Source organism: Lissotriton vulgaris, chromosome 5 (assembly GCF_964263255.1).
Source record: "Lissotriton vulgaris chromosome 5, aLisVul1.2, whole genome shotgun sequence".
NCBI lineage: Eukaryota > Metazoa > Chordata > Amphibia > Caudata > Salamandridae > Lissotriton > Lissotriton vulgaris.
Window position 1 is genome coordinate 900,242,514 of NC_141693.1, and position 25,836 is coordinate 900,268,349.

General features: G+C 47.3%; 1 protein-coding gene across 2 annotated transcripts in view; it reads right to left on the reverse strand.

Moving 5' to 3' along the window:
• Window positions 1–25,836, reverse strand: part of MARCHF5 (membrane associated ring-CH-type finger 5) — a 390,101-nt gene that overhangs the window by 318,585 nt on the left and 45,680 nt on the right. For both annotated transcript variants that reach the window (XR_015295957.1, XM_086922504.1), the window contains exon 3: window positions 23,240–23,370. Coding sequence is in view for 1 of the 2 variants with exons in the window: in XM_086922504.1 (XP_086778630.1) it covers window positions 23,240–23,370 (131 nt within the window). In the remaining variant the exon portion in view is untranslated. The remainder of the gene's footprint in view (window positions 1–23,239; window positions 23,371–25,836) is intronic.

Consider the following 25,836-nt stretch of genomic DNA (forward strand, 5'->3'; position numbering starts at 1 on the left):
ATCGAAGAAGTGGGTCCGGGACTGGTACACCACCCGCAGGCGAGCCGGGTATAACAAGGAGTACTGGAGTTTCAGGCCCCGCAACTTAGCTTTGGCAGCCACAAATGATTGGCGTTGTTGCTGCACAAGCTTCGTATAGTCGGGAAAAATCATAATTTTCTGATTTTCATAGGAGATGGAGCCTTTAGTTCTTGCCTCTCGCAGTATAACATCCCGGTCGTGATAATTCAGAAGTCTGGCAATGACTGGTCTAGGGCGCTCACCCTCCGGCAGCCTCTGTGTCAGGGCTCGGTGTGCACGCTCAATCACAAAGCAATTAGACAGAACCCCCGGGGGAAGCCAGCTCTCCAGCCACCGGGACAAAAACTGCTCCATATCATCCTTCTCGCATCTCTCTGGAAATCCTATAAAGTGGAGGTTATTTCTGCGTGCGTGCCCTTCAGCATCCTCTACCCGAGACGCGAGAGTCTTTTGGACGCGCTCCATCTCCGCCACTTTCTGTTTCAGCGTCCCAACGTCCGTCTCGACCACCGAGACCCTGGATTCCGTCTACGTGATCCGCTCTACCGCATTTCGCAGGTCTTGGCGCAATAGTGTTACGTCCGCACCCACCGCCCCAATCTTGGCGTCCAGCATGTCCCTGGACTGGGTGATTGCCGCCAAGAGCGCCGCATTGTCCGGGACCGCTCCATTGCTGCCACTGGACGCACCAGGCCCTCCACTGGGCCCTGTGAACTTGTCGATGGGACCCTGCTTGGGCGGACCTCCTCCTCCCCTGGTCATTGCTGTGTGCAGTCCCACTTCCACAACACCCCGGGTATCCGCGTCCGGTTGTGGTCCTCAGAGCCCCAAGGTGTTCCACCCCAATCAGTACTGGGGGCTCCTCCAACCCTGGGGGGAGGCGGCCGCAGCTCCACGGAGTCCGACGGCAGGCGGGCCTTCGAGCCGAACCAGTCTACACTCCACAGGATAAGCCTAGACCGGTCCAGGGCCTTCCCCACCGCTCCGGCCACCACTTGTGTCCAGCCTCGTGACCCACTCCAGCACACTGCCCCGCAGCCCCACAGCCGGCTTCAATCACCCAGCAGGTCTCAGGTGCGTCACTCACGGTTGCGGTGAGCCTTCAGCCGGCCCCCAGCCGCACCAACAGGTCGCGCCGCTACTCGCCAGGGCCTTGGTCACACAGCTCCAGTCGTCGGTCTGCTCCACATAGAAGTCCAGGGCCAGCTCCCGGGCGTGAAGGACGGGACCCCTGGCCGCCTGCAATTTACACGGGCCGCAGCAGTGTCTCGCCTCCTCAGGCACCTCCTCCACTCGTCGGATGGTCTCTCAGGGCACGGCCTCGGCCCCCACCAACATCAGGGACGATCAGCGCCGACTCACTGCAATCCGGGCCCGGGCCAGCCCCAGAGTCGCGTAACTCGAGGCCCAGGCTGCCCGAGGTCTTCACAGGCCTCAGTGTCCTTGCGTCGTTTGGGGGCCCCCTCCGATACGCAGGGCAGCTCTACAGGGCACCGCCGTGGCTTCACTGTTCTCCGGTGCCGCAATCACGGGGAGGGGAATCGCCCGGCCGGTCAGACCACCGGCCGCTGGCCGCCGATCCTCCGCTCGGCGGCCTGAAAATGGAGGTCCCGGCTCCGCCAATGGGCACTAGGCAACACTTCGCTGCAGATGACCCCGGCCCACTGGAACGTCAGGAAGGATAACTCGGCACACCGGAGAGATCCAGGCGCCGCCAGGGACAATCGCCGCACAGGTGGTACAGCTAGCGGGCTCGGGGGCCAAGATACGTAAGCAAATTGTGTCCGGGCCGGCGGGAGCTCTACAAGGCTGCGACCGCCATCTTCGCCCGCTAAGCCACGCCCCCTTCTGTGTGAACTTTTAAAATGGCTTTATATTCCTGAAATATCACTGCCATAACCAAAACGTTTTTACTAAATTGTTTTCAGCTTAGACCCCAGGACTGAATCTAGGACCCAGTCCAGGAACTACCAAAGTAATCTACAAAGTAATCAACTGTACTTGTATGAGGAAAACCCTTTGAGCTCAATGCTAAAGTGGGTTTAGAATTGTGTTACCTACTGCAACCCCTGTTCCTATTGTGTTTACAAAGTTTGTCTTTCTGCAAATTACTCATCTGAGACCTCTCATATTGAGAACAGTATACTTTGATACCTGTTGGTTCTAAAAATAAAACAACTATATCTGTGATATAAAAACAATTGACCTGGAGTTCTGTCTTCAAGTGTGTGAAACCTTTTGCTGACTGAGTGTGTACAACAAATGCTTTACACTGTCCTCTGGTACTGCCTTACTGCTCGACCAAGCTACCACTTTAGAGTAAGGTCACACCTAGCTTTAACCTCTGGGGTTTGTGGACTCTATACACACTGTACCTTATTCTGGTCCAGTATATATAGAGCCACTTTCTCACACCCCGTTAACTCTGACCCTTGCCATGGGTCTATCATATAGTACGGCGATCCATTGCCGGAACACCGGCCTGATGCCAAATTCCTCCAATACGGACATGAGAAAAGGCCAATGTACCGTATCAAATGCCTTTTCGGCGTCAAGAGACAGGACTAAGTGTGGATCATCCCTCTTGCTCACCAGCCAGTTATGCAACCGTCTCAGGTGAAGCCTCATCGACCTTTTGGGCATGAAGCCCGACTGGGCTCTATGAATGAGGCTCAAGATTACCACTGTAAGCCTATTTGTGTCTCCCCTAGGTCCCTGGCTGGAGCAAATATGTAATCTATTCTTGAAAAGGCTATATGGACCCCTGAGTAAAAGGAATAAGCCCTGGTCTGGGAGTGCTGCATGCGCCACAGATCCGTGAGTGCCAGGGTGTCTGTGAACCGTTTCAGCGGTGTCTCTTTGGGTTCTCTCATCGTGACAGTTGTGCGGTCAATCGTGGGGTCCATCACGTCATTAAAGTCGCCCCCTATAATGTGCGTGTCAGAGCCAGCCTCCAACAGAATTCCTGCGAGTTTTTTTAGTGTGTGACGTTGGAGCCAAGATGGTGCATATACACTGATAAAGGTGATGTGTCGCCTGTTCGATACGCCTTTAACCGCGACATAGGTACCATTGGGATATGTCCAGGTGCGTTGTAGGCGGAAGGGTGGCTTTTTTCTAATTAATATTGCTACGCCTCGTGCTCCGGTGGAGAACCCGGCGTGTGTTAGTGTTTAATAAGCACTTCTGCCTAGGAAACCACATTGAGTACCTTTTAGGTGAGTCTCCTGTAATGGAACTGATAGACCTGACATCCTTGGCGTGGTTATTCCCCCATCTTTTTGCCTCTGACTCATGTATTTTTGATGCTGTGCTGGATTTCGTTTTTGCTGGTTTAGATGCTTTGGACCCTCTGCCACTGCTGAACAGTGTCAGAGGGTAAGTGCTCCCTCTGCAAATTGTCATATTGATTGAATATACCTGATTGGCATATTTGTATCACCATGAAGTCCCTAGTAAAGTGCACTGTGTGTGCCAGGGCTGGTGATGACAGATGCTACTAGTGGGCCTGCAGCGCAGATTGCGCCACCCACATGAGTAGCTCTAAAAGGGTGTCTCAGGCCTGCCAGCGCAGGGCCTGTGTGCAGTCAGTGGACTGCCATGTCCGCCTGGCCAGTGTCCCCACTGGCTGGGCTGAACCCTCCCCTGTCTGTGCACATCAGCCACCCCTATGGAAGGCTCCAGGTACCCCCCTGGGCAGGGTGCAGTGTATGGATAGGGTAGAGCAGGAACTATTGCAGGTAACATGCTCTGGTAAGAGAGCAGCAGCCACTTTGTGGGCTCCCTGCAGTAGGGCGGTAAGGCTCCCTAGGTTAACATGGGGAGGCTGGTCCCATTGGATCCCAGCCTATCTTCCTATAGGAACAAGATGGAACATCCATGAAAGATATCCCTGAACTCAGAATTAAATGACACATCTTTTAGTGAAAGTTGTTTTTGGATCCTGGGGTTGAGAATGGCACTTTTAGAAAGTGGCTGTTCTTTTGTATAAACCTTTCTGTGTGCTTGGGCCTGTGTGTGTGGAATGCCTGCGTGACAGGAGCTGCAGGGCCCTGGAGGGGGTTGGAGGCAGCCCAGGGGTGAAAGGCGACATCTGTTGCCTGGGGAAGGGGAGAGAGAAGCGCCTGATAGTGCTGGGCTGTGCCTGCCTGACCACCGTGCTGGCTAACTCCCCTGCCGGCCACTGTCACCTCTGGCCCTGAGGCTGTCAAGAAGAAGAACACCAGAAACATTCCAGAGCCAAGGACTCCCTTGCACGAAGAACTTCAAAGGCGTTCAGGGGTATAAGGGAAGGACCCCTAACTACAGTAGATGAGATTCTGAAATTCTACAATCAAGAAGGACCCTCTGCTGGAAGGAGGACGGCGAGAGAACTAAAGGAAGATTGCCTTGCTGTGTGCTCTAAGGGCTGACCTGTTCTGCTGTATCACTGGAAGCTGAGGAGGAGAAAGGGACTTTGCTGTGGGCTGTGTCCCTGCCTGCTTGAAACTAAAGAGACTTTGCTGTATGCTGTGTCTACAACTTGAATCTCCAAGGGCCTGAGAAGAGCTGGCTCCCTGTCTGCAACCCAGGAACATAAAGGTTGCCCAAGGCTACAAGAATCTGCTGTGCCCCCCCCTGAAGCTGCTGTGTGGCGAGGAGATCGTGAAACCGTGTGGTTTGCCTGTTTAGCGCATTGGCTGCTCTCTACTGCTTGAGAGCGCCGCGCTGACCCAGCCTGCTGCATTGCCAAGGTCGACGTGTTCATCGACACGTGTGTGGGGCAGACCGGAGACCTGTGAGCCTCTGCAGCGCGAGGAGCGCTGAAAAACAATTGCTGGCCGTATCACCGCCGCTGCCCGGGGCCAGAGAACCTCTGTGTGAAGCGCCATCCCGATCGGAGCTCAAACGGCGAAGAACGAAGCCGCCGTGCTCCCATTGGTGGAGGGAGCCGAGCCCCCTCACTAACGCCGCGACGGGATTGGCCCGTGCGGCGCAGCGTCATCAGCAGTGGTGGGCCGTCATTGGCCGGAGTCGCGGAGCGTCATTGTTTACTTTCCCGGGAGCCGCGCTGCCATTGGCTGACTCCCGGGTGCTGTGGAGGCTCGCCTGAGGAGCCGCGAGGGGATTGGCTGCCTTCGCTGAGGCAGCCGAAGAAGCCGAGGAATCAGCGCGATCACCGCCGGGCCCGGGAAGAAGTGACCTGACCTCGCCGAGGGATTCTAAAAGCGTCCCGCACCCCTGGCCTGCCGTTCCACACAAGGTGAGCCTCGCCTCCTCCCCCGCCGCTCGTTGGATTGTCGAGAGCGGGCAGGAGAGGGCAGGGGACCGGCCGGGGCGGGGACGCGTGCGATCTGCACAGCCTGGGGCTCCTGAGTCCCAGGAAGGCGCGAGGCTGCACAAGGGGGGAGGAAAGAGTCCCCGAGCCTCGCGCAGAAGCGCATTGACAGCGCTTGGAGTCCTTAGGAAGCTTAAACACTGGCATTTGTTTCTTTGCTCATTTTAAGAGCGCCTACATTACCGAACACTGGCATTTGTTTCTTTGCTCATTTTAAAAGCGCCTACATTACCAAACGCTGGATTGTGTCTTGGCTCATTTTGAGAGCGTTGTGATCACACAATCATTGGCATATCTTTTTGCCAAGTAAAGAGACTAGAGACATTTGCTTCAAGAACTTCCTGAAACGTAGAAACACCAATTAAGATTAAGTAGATCATTTTTATAATGAAGTGATTATCGTGCAACTGCTGATTTACCTTGCTGAAACTAGATAAAGTTATATATTTTTATAAAAATATACTTACCTGTGTGGTCTCAGTTTGTGGTGGATTGGGGATTATTGTTGTGTTGAGTGCAATTATTATACACATTGCCTTGGGGATAAGCCTGCCTGCTCGCGCCAAGCTACCTAGAGGAGAGCGGAGGTTATCTACTGTGTGTATTCCTTCACCCTGACTAGAAGCAAGGGTCCCTACTTGGTCTAAGGTACTTACCTCTGCCAGCTAGAGACCCCCAGTTCTAACAGGAACGACATTAGATTTCAGTCTCGTAAAATATGCAGCCACTAGTCCTCTCTTAATCTTATTTCCCATCCCGTTCACATTCCATGAAAGGACAGAGTATTGTCCTTGATCAGGTATAGCCATCTGTATGGTGTGTAGTGTTCAGCCTGCCATCTGGCCCACCTCCCCTCTCCACCGCTGTAATCTCCGCAATCTATAAATGTCCGCTGTCTCACTCACTGTTTTGCCATGTTACTGCAACAAACCCCCAATCTCCCCCCCCCCCCACACCCCCATCAGACTACCCCTAGGGTCAACAGGACCAACTACGTCGTGATCATATTGGTGAAGTCCATCGCCCACCCACCCAAACCCAATATCTCAAACTTTACTCAGTCTCTCTAGTCCCTTTCCATAAACTCACAAACACCAATTAAGCAGTCCTGGAGGTCAAGTCTCAAACTGACATTTTCAAAGTCTGCTTAACAAACACAAAAATAGAAAAGAAAACAAAACGACTTGGAAAGGAGAGGGAAAGGAAGGGAAAAGACAAAAGGAAGAATGAAGAGAAAGAAATCCCCCAACAAATCGGGGCAGAACACAAGGGGTGGCGTGCGATATGTTTTCCTGGTCCGCTACTCGTATTTTTCTCCGGGCCATTCTTTACTCAACAGCATCATTATCCACGGATGGCAGCAGAGTGTCTTTTCCAGCTTCACTGCTGTTCCCGCCCGTGAACTCCAAGAGGTTGATATTGTGCATCAAGGGGTGTTCTTCCAAGTCTGTAGTTATGTCTTGGTCAGTGCAGTCCGCCGAGCGGTGTGTGGCAAGGTCCTTAGGTGTCTCCAATCCCCAAGGGGTGCCAAGCGTGGTACGCTCTCCGAGTCCAATGCTCGTGGTGCAGCCTTCTGCCACCCTTCTGTTCCGGTACAGTGTTGGTCTTAGTGCTTTATTTGGTGCCGTTTTTTTCTTTTTCCATGCACGATTTTGTGATCTAAAGGTGTTAATGTTCTGTGAAGGGGCTTTCCCTGAGCGTGGCGGAACATCACGGGGCGCTCTCGGCATCAGGCGCTCCTCCAGCCAATGCCATGCCGCTTCTGGGGTGCTGAAGAACAGGGTCCTAACTTTGAAAGATCACCTTAAATTTAGCATGAAAGAGGAGCATATACGTAATTTACAACTAGCGCAATTTATCTTTTACAGAGTCAAATGGTTTACGTTGCTTTTGAACTTCACGGGAGTAGTCCGGGAATACCATGATCCTTGCATTATCTGTTCGAATTTCTTCCTTCTGTCGGAACGCCCTGAGAATGATGTCCCGGTCTTGATAATTAAGAAACCGAGCAATTCGCAACTGCGGAGGTGCACCCGGCGGCAGCCTGACCCTGGTATTCTGTGTGCCCTCTCAATAATGAAGCATGGTGAAAAGTGGGTGTCAGGGAATGTGTCCTACAACCATCTGCCCCTTCGATCGCCTCTGGAAATCCGAGAAAGCGCAGGTTAATTCTTCGTGCTCTATTTTCCGCATCATGTACTCTCCAGAGGACCTCCTTCAGGGTTGTCGTCAGGGCTGTGACCTCGCCTCGAAGCGCGTGAGTAACGTCTTCGACTTCTGAGATACGCTGTTCCACTTGCGTGACTTATTTTGAAATCATTGCGGAGATCTTGACAGAGCAGGTTAACATCGATTTTAATCTTATCTATCTTGCCTTCGAGTACCTCTCTGGAGGACTGAATTGCCTGGAGCAGGACCATGTTGTCGAGGGGTCAGCCGGGCCTGTCCCAGTAGGGTTCGGCATCTGCAGTGGTTTAGTAAATGTGTCCATCTTTCCCTGCTTCTGTGTTTTGGTATCTTTATCTCGGGCCATCGATGGCCAGCACTCAGGATGGGGCAACCGTGATTGACCACTGTAAATCACTGCTTCAAACGTTACAGTCCACCTGTCTCTCTAACCTTCACCCAGGGCCCGGGGAGCCAATGTGTGAGCTGTTCCCTGGTCCAGCCTTCAAACCAGCTGGCGGGGGAAAGCAGAGTAACCGCAGCGCGATCCACATCGGAACCCCGCCTCCACGGCAACAGACTCTGCCCCATGTATCTGCACCAGGGCCGGGGCAGTCGGATTAGTCTCGGTGAAAAGGCTCATCTTTTCTTCCTGCGTGGAGTGCCGCAGATTGTCCCCAAGTTCCTTGCCTGCCACGCTCGCCAATGTGTTACTCACTGTTTCAGGCCTGCGACAGGCCGCATCATTATAGTCTCATGATATTTCCTCTATTTACATGGACTGTTCAAGTGCACACCGTGTTGTATATGTGCCTTACTGCTGGGTCGGCGTGTGAGGGTTCCTACAAAGCTGCGATTACGTGTATTATTAATCCCCCATATATTACGCCATTGCCCCTAGACAGGCACCCTCAAGTGTCCCAGTGATCAAGTTTGACTGTGGACCACCAGTGATTCACTTCAACCACAGTAAGGCGCAAGGAAGGGGGGGTCCCCACGTGCAGTCTGCTGAATGGCGAGGTACCAGACGTGTTACATTGAGCCTCGTTTCTAGGGCCCGGAAATCACCCTTCCTGTGAGGGACAGTCCTTTGTTCTCGGACTTCCCCCCTCTACGATGATACATGTCTGGGGGTTATTGCCTACATGGGGCTATCCAAAGAGAGCACGCGGCCCGCTCCCTGCTCCACCCGGTGCCCGTGCCCAACGCGGGGGAAGAGGGAGGGGGCCCACCGCCACTCGGGCACCGATTTCTCCACTCGCGGGGCACCCCCCCTTACTACTCTCTGCGCCTGTTCGCTGCTTCCTCCGACAGCAGTCTCTTGATCGACAGGCCGCACAAGCCGAGGCTCGTCCACACCCCGCCGCCAACATCATCCAGTGTGGGCGCGGCCCACTTTGTCTCGGCGCCGGTAGTCACACCCCTGCAGATGGAGGGCTCTGCTCTGCAGGCGGTCCAAGCCTCCTCAGTGCTGCAGCCCGCCCCTCGGGCGGTCAGATACTGTCCGGGGCAAAATTGGCAGCCGCGCGGTCAGGGATTCCAATCACAAAGGGCGGAGGGTTCCTCTGGACCCCGCTCACCATGCAGTCACTGGGAGGCACCTTCTTCGTTAGTCTCCACCACGGATCTGCTCCCAGGATAGGGCCTCCATCACTCGGCGCTCAGTTCGCCTCCATTTTGCCTTTGGTCGGGTTCACCAGACTTCTGTCAATCTAAGGCACCACAGGCTGTTTTGGTCCCGGAACTCCTGACCGGAGCACATGGTTCAGGTTCTGCTACTCGGTCCGTGTTTTGCAGTACCGGAGAACATCGAGAAACGAGGATTAAATGCAGGATTCAATGTTTGGCCATCGGAGCTGATCTGCAGTTTATGAGCATGCAGTTAGTCACCTTCTTGGTGTTGAGCGACTCTTTTGGGGGAAAAATAGGAATATTGGTGAGGTGAACTGGAGGTCTTAATCTTCTCAGTGTGGTATGATCTCTACCAAATCCAGTGACTTAAAATGGCAGCCCATGGGATATATTGTCCTGCACTTCTTTATCTGTTTCGCTCTTAGCAAGAGTATCTGTGAAGTTTGTTTTCTGTGTCCTTACAAATGTATTAATATATTAAGTGCATATTTCCTTGGAGTTTCTTTTTGCCCCTACAAGATGAAGAATTCTGAACACTGTAGCCTTGTCCTTTAGGCTGCATTGTGACTAAGTAACTTTAAGGCCTTTCTGAAAAAAGGTGAACTTCAGCACTTAAGAAGCTATATTGGAAAAAGTGCTCCGGGGTCCCCCAGAGGCGGGCAGGACTACTCAACGCTTATAACTATACATGGAAATCCCCCCTACAAGAGAAATTACAAAGTTGTACTGCACTCTGCTATGCATGACTTGCACATCCAGCCATGCTAACTATATCTCAGACACCAATGTGCAATGCTTATGACGTCACAAAATGTATATCAATAAGAACATCTCAGAGCACAAAATCATTGCACAACATAATCAAAAAAATACAGCATACTGTAGCTGTAGTCATCTCAATAACAATGGTAATGGAATAAGTCATGGCACATGTGAGCTCGTTTATGCCATTTGTGATGCTATCATTGTGGGTGAGGGCATGAACTCTGTACTTGATGTGCCATTTATGGTTTTCATAGCGGGTGCAATTTGCTGAGCTTCAGGTTTTTTTAATATTAATTCTTGACTGTACATTAAACAGTGTCACATTATATATATATATATATATATATATATATATATATATATATATATATATATATATATATATATATATATCTCCTACTGGCGGTCGCCAGTAGGTAGTTATAGTTAGGATTATTTTCAATGCAAAATCTCAACATTATATTGTGAATAACTTTGGCGCCAGTTGAGGAATCTGCCTGAAATTTTCCTCAAATTTGCCTCGTGGCGCTTCGGTCCTTCCCTGAAAGTTTGGGGGGGGGGGGGATTCGTCAAGCGGGGGCCAAGATAAAAGGGGGGTCCCAAAACGTGTTTTCCCAATGTTAATTTCCATAGGGCGGTCGACCTCACTTTTTGCCCGAACGGCTGAATGGATTTCCACCAAACTTGGCAAAATTGTAGGGACTGGTAGCCCGATGTGCCTTTGCTATGTCTCAAGATATGTGCTCCAGTGGATTTTGAGTAATTTAGGTTCAATAAAATATATATATCTATAGCCGCGCTCCGGTACGCGCACCGGGGAGCGCTCCGGGCTCGCTACGTGACTTGCGCGCGGAAAGCTGATTTGCTCTCGGGTGTCTGTAAACATTCGAACCAGTCCGGAGCGGCCGCCATCTTGTGTCTCGGTAAGATCGAGACACAAGAGGAGGCAAAAACAAATGGGGAAATTACCATAAGGGGGCAGAGTAGACCCCCCCTGATCCCCTAGGTTTGATGTGGGGGCCTAAAAGGGCCCCACGGGGCAAACAAAATAAAATAAAAAAAATTCGATTTGCGCGGGGGGAGCCCCCGGTACGCGCACCGGGGAGCGGTCCGGGGAGCGTACCATGGGGGAAAAAGAATGATCGAGTTTTCAAAAAATGTAGCCTTCTTTTCTAAATAGGAGGTTTTTCTAAAAAGATCTGTTTTTGTTCTTCTTTTTGTTGTTTTATTTTTTTTTATTGTTTTTTAAACATTTTGTACTTTTTTTGGCTTTTATGAACTATTTTATATATTTTTTTTGTTTTTATGGGGAGAAACAAAAAAGAGAGAATTGAAAATGGCTCAACTGGAGCAAAAAAAAAAACAGGAAAAAATTAGGGTTTTTTGGGGCAATTGTGGTTGTCACCAGCAAGGAGGATGAGCTTTATGCTCTGCTCAACATAGGAGATGGTCTTACCACAAAAAATACATGTGATCCTGAATTCACCGAACCGTGGTTGTATGCAAGGGATCGTCTCCCTTGTCTCTGGTCCAGATGGAGTGGGTTGTTTTTGTTTGGAGGTGCTGGGTGTAGATTGGGGAAGGTTGCTGGCCAGTTCTCTTCTCTGCTGCAGCATAGTTGTTCGGATGCTTGCGCTGCATGTGCCCAATCATGGTATTATTACCGAAAGAATATTTTTTATTAGGGTTCCCCCTTGAAAGTTCCATGTCACAGATAAGGCAAGTCACCTTTGGCGCATTGACTTTCTTCTTTCCCTCAGGGATGGAAATAAACTCCCATACAATGTCCCTCCTCCCTCCTCCCTCCTCCCTCCTCCCTCCTCCCTCCTCCCTCCTCCCTCCTCCCTCCTCCCTCCTCCCTCCTCCCTCCTCCCTCCTCCTGTGATGTTGTGGTGGTCCTCTTGGTGGTGGTGGTGGTGCAGATGCTCCAGCTGCTGCTGCTACTGTAGCCATTTTAAAGTACAAAATATACCACAAAGATCTCAAAACAGGTTTTCCTCAGTCAAAGGATAAAGTCAGAATAAGGAAAAAAAAGTGGGGTCTTTCATCATTTGGAGAAAAAAAACTGTCCTGAACCAATGAAAAGTGTTATTTTCAGGTCACATGACCCGACGCGCTTACGCGGGTCGCGTTGCGTAAGCGCGTCGGATGTTTACGTTGCGCGATCGTATTCGCTCGAGTGCTTCCGGGTGCGCTTACGCTGTGCGTATCACGCGGCTACGCGATACGTCACGATGATGTTTTCGTTCGCGGCAATAGTGCTAACGGGACGCTAACCGGTGCGCGCCGAAAAACTGCGCTTTCCGGTGCGCACACCGGGAGCGCTCCAGGGCAATAAAAAAATAAAAAATAAAATAGTATTATATAAATATACAATATACACACTCACACATGCAAATAAACTATTGAACATCCATTTATTTGCATATACAAGTATAAACACACTAGCACATTACTTTTAAGGAAACTTACACATACTTTCTCTCAAACAATCACTTAAAGAAACACATAATTATTTAAACAGGAACTTTTACAATCTCTCACTCTCACATATACTTACTTATATACATCAATACTCACATATACTAGATTAAAACATATGTCGTTACTAATAAAGACACTAGTGAGACAGTCATTCACTCACTAACACACACACACATACACACACACACTCATCCACCCTTACCCTCTTAAGTGCTGCGTCGGGGTGTTGGCCAACGGCAGCACTACCTCCCCAGTGCTGCGCACGACCATTGGACGTCCATTCAGCACTAGTTCCAATGGACAGCGCAGCACTGGGGAGGGATATTTGCGCCGCATCTAAGGTGCTAAAATCCTACACATATGGTGTCTTCAAAACACATACAAACAGTGAGTCAGTCACCAACCCATGCAGCCACTTATACACAAAGTGAAACACTGATACATATATTTCAATATTTAAAAGTTACTCGCTAATATATGTATTCACTAAGATACACTTAATAAGCCAGTTAACCAATCATTTTTAAAAAAAAAAAACAAAGACACTTATTTAAACATTTATTCTTCCATCGTTCTTTACATATACATATATAAAACATTTATTTTTCAGAAAGACACACATTCACTGGATGGTGTCATGAGTGATGTCATGAGTGATGTCACCGACCATGTCATGAGTGATGTAATATGTGACATCAGCAGTGCATTGCAGGCGCGCAAGTTATAGTAAGTCCAACTAACTATAACGTGGGAATTTCAATGGTTTTATGTCAGTAAAATGTCCAGCTTTTCAGTATATGAACAATTGTTACTTACCTGTAAACAGGTGGTTCTCCAGTATTGGTGTCTTTCATAGATTCACATGCTTGAATATTCCCCGTCGTCGAAGTGGGAGTCCCACGGTAAATAAAATAGCAATAATGCTAATAATATATATATATATAAAAATATATAAAATATATAAAGTATTATATAGGTAGCAAAACTGAAAATGTGTACTGAAAACCTTTACAAAGGTTACTACATAGGAATGCATTAGAGAGAAAAAATTCCTTTGTAACATATCAGTGTCATTATGTTAGTCCAAACTGCAGCCAATCAGGCTCAAGCACCCTCTAGAACCTTCTCCTCAGAAGCTCAAGCCCTCAGATTTTCGTAGCACTAGTAATAATAGCGCATGAGGAGAAAAGAGCCTCTGAGGGGAGGATGGGTGGGTCGCATGTGAATCTATGAAAGACACCAATACTGGAGAACCACCTGTTTACAGGTAAGTAACAATTGTTCTTCTCCAGTATTAGGGGTGTCTTTCATAGATTCACATGCTTGAATAGAATAGATAGCAGTAACCTCCTGGAGATGAGATTGCATTATTTCCAAACAATAGAAGAACAATATATATATAGCATAAAAGCAAAGCAATCTCAAGAATGGAGGAGGGAAAGAGGCTCACCTTATTTGAAAAGATGACGAAGCACTGCTTGCCCCACTGCGGTGTCCGCCTCGTTGACAGCATCCAAACAATAATGTCTGGTAAAGGTGTGCCTGCTGGACCATGTCGCAGCACGACAAATCTGGCGTAGAGGCACTCCGGCAAACAATGCGATGGACGACGCCATCGCTCTCGTAGAATGTGCTCTCACTGGAGTAGGTAAAGGCCTGCCAGCCTGCTGATGGCAAAACGATATGGCTGATGAGAGCCATCGTGTTATAGTCTGTTTAGTCACTGAGTGTCCTTTGCGCAGTAGTCCATATGCTAGGAACAGCTGATTGGATTTACGAAAAGGGGCTGTCCTAGAAATGTAGAATTTCAGACACCGTTTGATGTCTAAGGAATGTAGTCGTTGTTCCGCAGGGGATTTAGGATCCGGGAAAAAAGTCTTTAAGAAAACTGGCTCGTTCAAATGGAAGTCAGAAGGCACTTTAGGAAGAAAAGAAGGATTGGTACGAAGAGACACTCCATCAGGTTTGAACTGCAAATATGGAGGTTTGATGGTGAAAGCGTGCAAGTCACTGACTCGACGAGACGAAGTTAAGGCTAAAAGCAAAGCCACTTTCCAGGTCAGAAATTTGAGATTTGAACGATGAATTGGCTCAAATGGAGGTCTCATAAGTTGTGATAACACCACGTTGAGGTGCCAAGCTGGAGGAGGGCGCCTCAACGGAGGGAACTTCCTGAAAAGTCCTTTAAAGAATTGTCTGATGATTCTGGATGAACAGAGAGACGTAGAGCCGTCATGACGGTAGCGTGAGATGGCCGCCAAAAAGACTCTCAATGTGGCATGTGAAAGACCAGACTGAGCAAGACTTAAGAAGAACGGTAACAGTTGTTCAGGAGTAGAACTGATAGGATGTACGTTGGATGCTGCGCACCAATGACAGAAGCGCTTCCACTTTAGCCTATAGGTTTTTATTGTTGATGGAGCTCTAGCCGACGCTAGAATTTCTCTACAATCCTGAGGTATACTTAAAGAGGCAAACTCCATGAATTCAGGTTCCAAGCCCATAATTGAAGCGTTGACGGATCTGGATGACACACTTGTCCGTCGTCCATGGTTAGAAGATCCGGACGTGGATGGAGGCGAATTGGTTTGCATTGGGACATCAGAAGGAGTTCTGAAAACCACGCCTGTCTGGGCCAACGTGGGGCGATTAAGATCAAGCGGCAGGGTTGCCTGCGCATCTTCCATAACGTCCTTGGTACCAGTGGGAGTGGTGGAAACGCATATGCAAATAGGCCGGTCCAATCCATGAGTAGGGCATTGCCGCTGGACTCCGGATGTGGATGCCAACTGGCAAAAGCCTGGCATTTTCGATTCACTGGCGTTGCAAATAGGTCGATCTTGGGATGACCCCATTGGAGGAACACGAGGTCCAGAGTCGGCTGGTGTAACTCCCATTCGTGAGTGGATGACGCAGACCTGCTTAGGGAGTCTGCTAGTATGTTTGACGCTCCCGGCAAATGGACCGCTGTCAAGGAAATGTGGTGACGAATTGCCCATTCCCAAATTTTTTGGGCAAGACAAGACAGGGGCTGAGATTTCGTGCCTCCCTGCTTGTTCATGTAGTGCATGCTGGTGGTGTTGTCCGTTTGAACCAGCACCGATTCTCCGTGCACCACCGGTAAGAAGGCCTTCAGTGCTAGGAAGATCGCCAGCAATTCCAGCCTGTTGATATGCCAGGTTTTCTGAGTCGCCGTCCACTTTCCTTTGATGGAGAGATCCAGGAGATGGGCTCCCCATCCGTCCATGGACGCATCCGTTGTCAATGTCAGATCTGGAGTCTGGATAAGGAAAGAGACCCCTTGGTCCAGATTGGTCCGTCGCTCCCACCAGAGCAGACTGTCCCTCATGCCAGCTGTGACTGTCACCTGGTCGTTGAACGACCCCGACACCTGTCGCCATTGTAGGTCCAATTCCTCCTGAATTGGACGGGTACGCAACCTGCAATTCGGGATCAGTGCGATACAAGATGACGCCATCCCCAGAAATGATTTCAACATTCGCACTGAAACTGACTTTCTTGTTCTGATGGTAGAGACCAGATGAATGATCTTCAATCTCCGTTCGGGAGAGATGAACGCTTTTGACACGTCCGTGTCTATAACAGCTCCGAGGAATGTCCTGCTTCGTTGAGGAGTGAAATGTGACTTCTTTACATTGATGGTCAACCCTAGGGAATTGAAGAGGGTGAGACACAAGCGTGTGTCGTGATGCAACTGACTTGCGGATTGGGATTTCAACAGGCAATCGTCCAAGTAAGGAAAGATCTGGACCCCTTGAAGACGCAAGTAAGCCATAACCGGAGCCAGAACCTTCGTGAACACACGGGGAGCTGATCTGAGGCCAAACGGCAGGACCTTGAATTGATAGTGGTTGCGTCCCACTTTGAACCGCAAGTACTTTCGATGTTGAGGAATGATTGGTACATGAAAATAGGCGTCTTGCAGGTCTATTGTAGTCAAAAAATCGCCGCTGCAGAGAAACCGCAAGACTTCTGACAATGTTAGCATGCGGAAGGACTGCTGTTTCAGGAAGAGGTTGAGGTACCTCAAATCCATAATGGGACGCCACTCCCCCGTCTTTTTTAGAATGAGGAAGAACCTCGAATAGAAGCCTTTCTCCCGCTGTGATAGAGGAACCACTTCGACTGCTCCCTTTGTTAGTAATATTTGAACTTGATGTTGTAGTTCTTCGAGATGGGGAGGTGGCGGCCCCGAAGGCGGAGATGGAGGAGGAAACTCTGTGAATTCCAAGGCGTGACCCTTGCGCACAATGTCCAACACCCATTGGTCCGATGTTATTTGAGACCACTGGGAGTAGAACTGCGAGATTCGACCTCCAACATCCTGTTGAGCTGGCAAGTCATTGTCGTTTGCTGGTGTTGTTGGCCCCTCTATAATTGGACTTCCCTCTATAGGGTCTGGATTGTTGTTGGCGAGCAGATTGAGGGTTCGAGTACCGTTGGTTTCCTTGACTGTACTGGCGGTACTGAGACTGTCCTCCTCTGTTAAAGTTGGACGAGGTGCCCCGCCCCCGTGCAGCACGAAAGGGCTGTTTCTTAAATTGTAATGACCCAAGCGACTTCGCTGTGTCGGTATCCTTTTTTATGGCTTCCAAAGAAGCATCAATTTGGGAACCGAATAAAGATTCACCATCATACGGCATGTCTATAATCAGTGACTGGACCTCTTGCCTGAAAGAAGTAGACTTTAACCAGCCCTGGCGTCGGAGCGCCGCCGCACTGGCCAGGATACGGAATGCAGTGTTCGCCACATCTACTGCACAGTCTATAATCTCCTCCGAAGCCCTTTGACCATCTTGAAGGACCTGGAGCGCTTCCACTTTCGATGACTCAGGAAGTTGTACAAGAAAGCTGGACATGTCTGACCACATTTGTCGGTCGAAACGACCCAAAATCGCAAGAGCATTCGCAGCACGAGCCGAAGTTGAAGCCATGGATGAAAATTTCTTTCCGATTGCATCCAATCGGCGTCCCTCTCTATCGGGAGGGGAAGTGACAGGCGCTGTAGGATTACGTGCACGACGTTGTGCTGCTTGAGTCACAACTGAATCTGGCTTTGGGTGAGAAAGCAGACAAGCAGGTGAGCCAGATGGAGCCTTGTACTTCTTCTCCAATCTAGGTATCTGGGCTGGTAAGGAGTTAGGAGCCTTCATAATTTTCTGCCCTTCCTTCCAAATAAATTCAATAATTGGAATCGTATGCACCTGCTTATACGGTTGATTTTTGAAATCATACAGAAAACAGTCTTCATCACGTTGAACCCTTGTCAACTTGAAACGGTCCGCCGCCTTGTCCATAAGTTTATGAAAACTAGCAATGTCCACAGGAGGTGAATCACTAGAAGGGACCTGTTGCGGAGAAGGTGTTTGCACTCGATAATCATCAAACTCCGCCATCTGAGGATCCTGTTCACCTTCTGAGTCCTGACACACCTCACCCTCCTCTCTCTCTGGCTCTGAGTCAGTGTCAGTAAGTGGATTAGTAGCCAGGGGAGCACTCAAATGTACTGACGGAGCCGACTGTCTTGGAGGAGTCTGTCGTGGTTGATGTGAGGGTTTTACATCAATAGACTCATGAACCGGAGTACCTTGAGGAGTAGGTGGAAAACGTCTATTATAATCGTCCAACATATGTTGGAGGTTAGAGAAAAGTGTCATTGGAATAGACGTCATAGGGATTTGCACGCATTGATCTTCGTGCTCATCTACCTGCTCAACTTCTTCTTCCTCTTCTTCTTCAGAAGAAGTGTCTTGGCATTTAATAATTAACTCTGATGGACTCCGTGCATCCCCATATACAGTGTCATCTGGAACTGACTCAGTCTCATGGTCAGAAACGAACAACTGAAGTGGTGGTTGTAGAGCAGGGGTTTGGAGGTGGAATGCGGAATCTTCCTGATTACTGAATGAGGACTGTACAGTAGAAACTGAAGTGTCCATGGCCACCAAAGGCATGTTGGCATAGGAAGAAGAACTGGAAGTTGCCGTCTCTGTAGACGGTAAATCTTTAGGCGCCTCCATGGACGTAGAAGGCTTAGGTCCTACTGTCGCTGGTTTGCTCATTGACGGGGCCGTCGATGATGCTATCGTCGACGACGCGGTAAACGTCGTCTGGTCCGCCGACGGTGACTGTATTGCAGGCGGCATCCTTGACACCGAAAGTGTCTTCGTCGACGACGCCTTCGTCGACGGTGTCTTCGTCGACGGTGTCTTCGTCGACGGTGTCTTCGTCGACGGTGTCGTCGTCGACGGTGTCGTCGTCGACGGTACCTTCGTCGACGGTACCTTCGTCGACGGTACCTTCGTCGACGGGAGCTTCGTCGTTGCCGTCGACGGGAACCTCGTCGACGAGGCCTTCGTCGACGCTGGATTCGACGACGATGGGTTCTTCATCGACGATGGCTTCTTCGTCGACGATATGATAGGGATCGTCGACGAAATGGAAGAGACAGAGGCTCTCGTCGACGAGAGAGCCGTCGTCGAAATTCTCGTCGACGATGACGACGCCGATGTCGTCGTGACTGTAGTCGTAGACGAAGCCACAGCAGCCAATCTCGTCGTCGGAGTGGTCGTCGACGAGCCCGTCGACGACCGCGCTGTGAGAAGTGTAACCACTTTAATAGAAGCTGGAAACGACGCCTGAGAGTCAGATCTCGTGGGCGTAGTAACAACAGGCACAGAAGCAGCAGTTGGAACTGAAGCCACAGCCAAAGCCAGCTTTCTTTTCTTCAGGAAAGGAGATGGTAACTCCTGAACACTGCCACGCTTAGAAGCCACAGAAGAAGTTGCTGACTGAAGGCTCTCTGCGTCAGAAATAACAGCGTCCTTATCCTGAAGGCGCTTAAGCCATAATAGGAGGCGACCCTCCCTGTCCTTAAGGGTTTTAGGATTGAAAGTTCTACATAACCTACAATCAACCACTTTGTGATCAGGATACAGGCAATAAATGCACTTGTCATGTGGGTCTTTCTCAAATAAACGTAATTTCCCACAGGAGGAACAAGGTCTAAATAAAGACTTCTTACTTGACATCTTTGAAAAAACTGAGAAGAGTAGATAAGTTGAAAGAAACTGAGCAGAGCTCAGGGAGACTCCCTTCACACGACGTGCGGTAGAAAATCTGAGGGCTTGAGCTTCTGAGGAGAAGGTTCTAGAGGGTGCTTGAGCCTGATTGGCTGCAGTTTGGACTAACATAATGACACTGATATGTTACAAAGGAATTTTTTCTCTCTAATGCATTCCTATGTAGTACCCTTTGTAAAGGTTTTCAGTACACATTTTCAGTTTTGCTACCTATATAATACTTTATATATTTTATATATTTTTATATATATATATATTATTAGCATTATTGCTATTTTATTTACCGTGGGACTCCCACTTCGACGACGGGGAATATTCAAGCATGTGAATCTATGAAAGACACCCCTAATACTGGAGATATATATATATATATATATATATATATATATATATATATATATATATATATATATATATATATCGGGAATTTCGCCTGGGGAGCTCCTGCAATCCTTCAATCATCAGAACCACACAGGAACAGACTAGCACTGACCCAATTGAAGGTGTAGGTGAGTAATTTTATGTAAGTTTCAGCCTGCAGACGCGTTTCAGCCTACCATAAGGCCTTGATCACATGACACCTTGAGAGTAACAATGCCGCATTTAAAGTGCAAAGTGACCTGGTACACGATTGGTTGCATGACAGATGGGTTTGTAGACATAGACAAAATTTCAGTCAGTTTAAGAATCTCATTAAAACCGACATGGCAAGTGAATTCAAAGCGCAACCAGCAACATCATAAATAAGTTAAATACTTAAGGAATATAAAAACAAATTGTAAGTGTGATTAATTCTTAGGTAAAGTATTAGCTAGATAAAAAGGAGAATTAAAAATAGTAAAAACATTTTAATTCACCCCCTGCATGTGCAAGATATACGCAGTTGTGCAAACTAGGCAGTGAGAATAAAACCCAAGTGGGTGATGATTCACTTAAACAGCCTATCAAGGTATTAAACATCTGTCCACAGGGACATCTATGAGTCTGTGTCCAAATAGAGTTACAAGTGCAAATATAGTGGGCAAAAGTGCAAAAAGTGATAAAAAAAGATTGTGTAAAAAATGTTAAAATACAATGAATTCAGGAGGTTTGGGCCAACAGAGTAAGGGTGTAGAATACATGATGTAAAATATACGGGGACCAACCTATAGGAATGTATAGAAATCTTCGCTGGCGTTCAAGCCCTGAGGAGTCTTAGTGTCAAGCTCTACGATGTATTTAGTTTCCAAAGCACGCAAGAGGGCCTCCCGGTTCCCTCCTCATCTGAGGGGGAGAACCGAGTCAATGACAAAATACTTAAGGAGCTCACTCTTATTGTCATGCCGTTCTTTAAAGTGGCATGCGACTGGATAGGAGGCATCACTGACGTTGATTGCCCTGATGTGCCCGAGTATCCGTTTGTGGACCTGCAACTTGGTACTACCAACATATTGCAGGCCACAAGGACACTCCAGCACATATACGGTGAATTCGGTCTTACAGGAGAGCTGTCTAGTGATGGGCCGAGTGGTGTCACAGAAGGGGATTCTGAACTCGGTCTTACTGATGCCTTGCCTGCTAGCTTTACAACTGGAGCACTTCCTGAAGCCTTTACTAGCTTGCAGCAATGATTTGCTGGTGCCTATTTCTGGACTAGATTTGACTAATGCATCGCTCATAGATCGAGCTTTCCTGAAAGTAATTTCAGGACTGGCTGCCATTAGGTCCCCAATGACAGGGTCATTGCGTACCAAGCTCCAATTTTTGTTTAAGATTTTTCGGAGTGCTTGGTGCTGGCGATTGCAAGTCAAAATTAGTGACTGGCTGTTTGCTTTTTTTCTGTTGCTACTGTTTATGTTTTGTGCAGTAAGACCTCATTCCTGGGAATCTGATTTGCCTTACTGATCGACCTGTCAATAACGGGAGTAGTATACCCCCTAGCTTGAAATCTTGCTTTGCTGGCTTCCTGTGCTAAATGACACTCGGAATCTGTGCTGCATATGCGCCTGATGTGCAGCATTTCCCCGTAGGAGATGCTGCGTATCAAGTGCGCCGGATGATGACTCTTGGCGTGCAGCACAGTATTGCAGTGGGCTTTCTGTAAAGCAGTGTCTCCAGCTTGTTGTTTCAGACAACAACTTCTACGTCCAAGAAGAACATGATCCGGACTTATACTGGACATGAAATTAAGGTTAAGTGTGTTGACATTTATCAAATCAATGAAATCCAGGGCCTGTTGTCTAGTACCATGCCATACCAAAAATATATCATCGATATACCAATACCATTGAATTACATGTTCAGTGAAGGTATCGTGGTGTGTGCCATAGGGGACCTGCTCCTCCCAGCAGCCCATATGCAAACAGGCAGAGCTGGGAGAAAAACAGGCCCCCATAGCGACTCCCCTAACCTGTTGAAAATACTGATTAAAGAACATGAAAAAGTTGTTATTCAAACAGATCGAAATCATGGCAAGCAACATTTTGTTGTGGTCGAACATCTGAATAGGCCTTCTCCCCAGATAATGTTGCACCGCTTTCAAACCATCAAGGTGGTGAATACTGGTGTAGAGGGATGTAACATCCAATGTTATCAACCAGTACTCAGGGTCACATGACAATCCATCAAGTTTCCTCAAAAAGTCACCTGCTTCTTGTACATAGGAAGGCAAGGCCTTGACATGTTCCTGTAAAAAAGCATCAATGTACACAGACATGTTTTCCAATAGGCCATTGCACGGCGAAATGATGGGTCTACCCGGTGGCTTGTCAGCACATTTGTGGACTTTGGGAATGCAGTAGATTACAGGAATTACTGGGTGCTCATTTTTGAGAAAATTTAAGTTCGTCTTGGCTGAGTAATCCTGAACTTCTCAAAGCCAACAGTTGGGAGTAGAATTCAGTTTGTGCTTTTTTAACGGTGACTACATCACAGCGTTTGTAGCAGTGAGAATCATTCAGCTGATTATAGGCTTCCTCAAAATAGAGTGATCGGAGCCACAATACTACGTTTCCCTCTTTGGTCGATTGATGGACTATGATGTTGGTGAGGGCATGAACACTGTACTTGATGTGCCATTTATGGTTTTCATAGCGGGTGCAATTTGCTGAGCTTCAGGTTTTTGTTAGATTAATTATTAACTGTACATTAAACAGTGTCAAATTTTCATATATATATATATATATATATATATATATATACACACACACATACACACATACATATACGCAAACACACAAAGAACAGCAAAGTTTAAAGTGGAGTTATGTGATGAATAAAGGTAGTAAGTTTTTAACTTAAGTAAAAAATAACACCAGTAATTAAATGAAAAAGCAGTTAAAAAAACATTGATATTGGAAGTTATACAAACTGACAGATAGAATCTCAGATATTACATAACTCATGACTATATCCAACACTCCACATACGCTTATTCTCCATCACCTTATTTCTCTTAAAAATAATGGTGGGGGGCACAGTTCTCCTTAGTAATTTGAACAATGTTGTTTTTTAATTGTAATGAGTGAGTGAGAGTATTTAACGTGTCATGAGTGATTCAATATGCGAGGACATAAGCAGTGCATGATTTGGTGCAAGTTATATTTGACTAAACAAGTGGAGTGAAAAATATAGATCTATACATACACAAAATATATGAAAATGTGTAATGTAATATGCTATTACAACTGTTTAATGTGATGAGGCACCATAATTTGAGACGCAATGTGAAGAAACATACCAAAAAACAAATGAAAACCATAAAACTATTTACCTGCATCACAGTCACTGCTCCATATGTGACAGCTGTCCAGTATATGGATCCTACCATTATTCCGGCTGCAGCAAAAGGACAAGCCTTGGATATTAACCGGTCTGCAAGATCCAAGACATAAACTACTGGCCCTAAAAGTATGAAAGAGTAAAGAGGTGTTATAAAAAAAGTACAATTTCAAATATGTGCTTAAAGCAACTACTGAAGCCTTCAATCTGAATCAATAAACTACAAATATTTTTTTCGTTCTTCTGCTGTACAGTGAACTTTGTGATGCAGCTCCTTAATATATATTGAATACATTTATGTAATTAAATCAGATCATACACATTTTTACTGTACAGTGTATGCTTCTATTGGTTGCTGTCTTTGACAAACATAAAAACGTGCAAAGTACGTGAAAGTTAAGATGATGAATAACCTAATCCAGGTGCATTACTTGCCAACTCACAGATATCTACAATGCAGGGCCCCATCCACGGTAAGAATAAGTTACCTACCTGTAATCCTAGTTCTCTTCCAGGGGTATCCTCATCAGTCCTAAGCACTGAATATTCCCGCCCATGTGCGGGGATGCCGGAAATAATAAATATGATATATGAAAAACATATTTAAACAGTATATATATATATATATATATATATATATATACATATACATATACACACATACACACATCCTTTTTTCTCATACCAATGCAGCCCCCATCTAGGAGGCTAAACAATGCAATAATAATTAAAAACTACTTTTGCAAACACATAATGGACACAGGAGGGCAAGTATCACTTGAAATCTTTTTTAACGAGTAGACCTCATGAAAAACTGCACAAAAAGCAGACATTGTTAGCCTACAGGCTGCATTGTAAACCAATAGCATAGAAAACAAGCATTTACAATGCAATGGTTTTGCCTTTGTTAAAGTTAGAGCTATTGGCATTGCTCTTGACATTATTTTTATTTATGTTTTTTTTAACATAAATAAATGGCATTGTCATTTACAATGCCACTAGCTTTATCTCTCGCAAATGACACACACAAACACACAGAGCCCCCCCCCACACACACAGAGCCCCCCACACACACAGCCACACAGAGCCCCCCACACACACAGCCACACAAAGCTTCCCACACACACAGCCACACAAAGCTTCCCACACACACAGCCACACAAAGCTTCCCACACACACAGCCACACAAAGCTTCCCACACACACAGCCACACAGAGCCCTCCACACACACCCACACAGCACAAGCAGGCAACGGGGGCACACGGAGGCACAAGCAGGCAACGGGGGCACACAGAGGCACAAGCAGGCAACAGGGGCACGAAAACGGAGGCACAAGCAGGCAACAGGGCACGAAAACGGAGGCACAAGCAGGCAACAGGGGCACGAAAACGGAGGCACAAGCAGGCAACAGGGGCACGAAAACGGAGGCACAAGCAGGCAACATGGGCACACAGAGGCACAAGCAGGCAACAGGGGCACACAGAGGCACAAGCAGAGGCAACAGGGGCACACAGAGGCACAAGCAGGCAACAGGGGCACAGAGGCACAAGCAGGCAACAGGGGCACACGGAGGCACAAGCAGGCAACAGGGGCACACAGAGGTACAAGCAGGCAACAGGGGCACACGGAGGCACACGCAGGCAACAGGGGCACACGATTACTGGTGGCTGACATTATTTCATGAAGTCGACCCATCACTTGTTTTGCTTTCCTTAAACAGAACAGTCAAAACCTAAAAAGCAGAGCAACACATCATGTTTTTTGAAGCCCTGCCTCTCCTAATGTCTTCTAGCTTATTATAACAATTTACCAAATACACACATACCTGAGCACATTATTTACAACAGAATTTTACACTATGTCTCTTTAATTTTTAGATTTGTGTGCATTTATGTATGGTATAATGCACTCTGGGTTAAGTAGTAACTGGTCTTGGTACCAAATGACCCAATTTACTATAAGCTCTTTATTTTGATGAGTCATCGATCTTGATCACTATTAATTCTCTATTAAGTACGTCCCGATTTCTATCTGGATGTGTATTGCTTCCAGCAACATCCTGCTCTGTATAAACGTTAAAAACATTCCCATACAATCTAAAGCTATATATACAACGTAGCCGGGGTGTATGTATTGTTATGAAATTTTATTTGTATAAAAACAATTCAAAGTTGCATAAAATAAATTTTGCATTAAAAACAGATATATGCATCTCTTTTGGTGGGTATTCATATGTATATCAACATACTATTATTCGATTATATACAGGCTTGTTATTCAAACACTCACAAGAGATATACATTTGTATAATACATTTATAAATACAATCAAGTAAAAATAAGTCCAAGTCGACGCGTTTAGGTGGATCTTTGCTGTGCGCACCACCTTCCTCAGGACAATTAAAAACAATTCTTTAGTTTATTCACCGGCTACGTAGTATATATAGCTTTAGATTGTAAGTGCTTTTTGCGGTTCCATTTGAGATGGAGAGTGCATGAATAATTGCGTAATTCAAATTATAGTGAGACCTTCACGGGATCTATCTGGAGATCTTTAACTCTATAAAATCTAGGATATAGAAACTCAAGG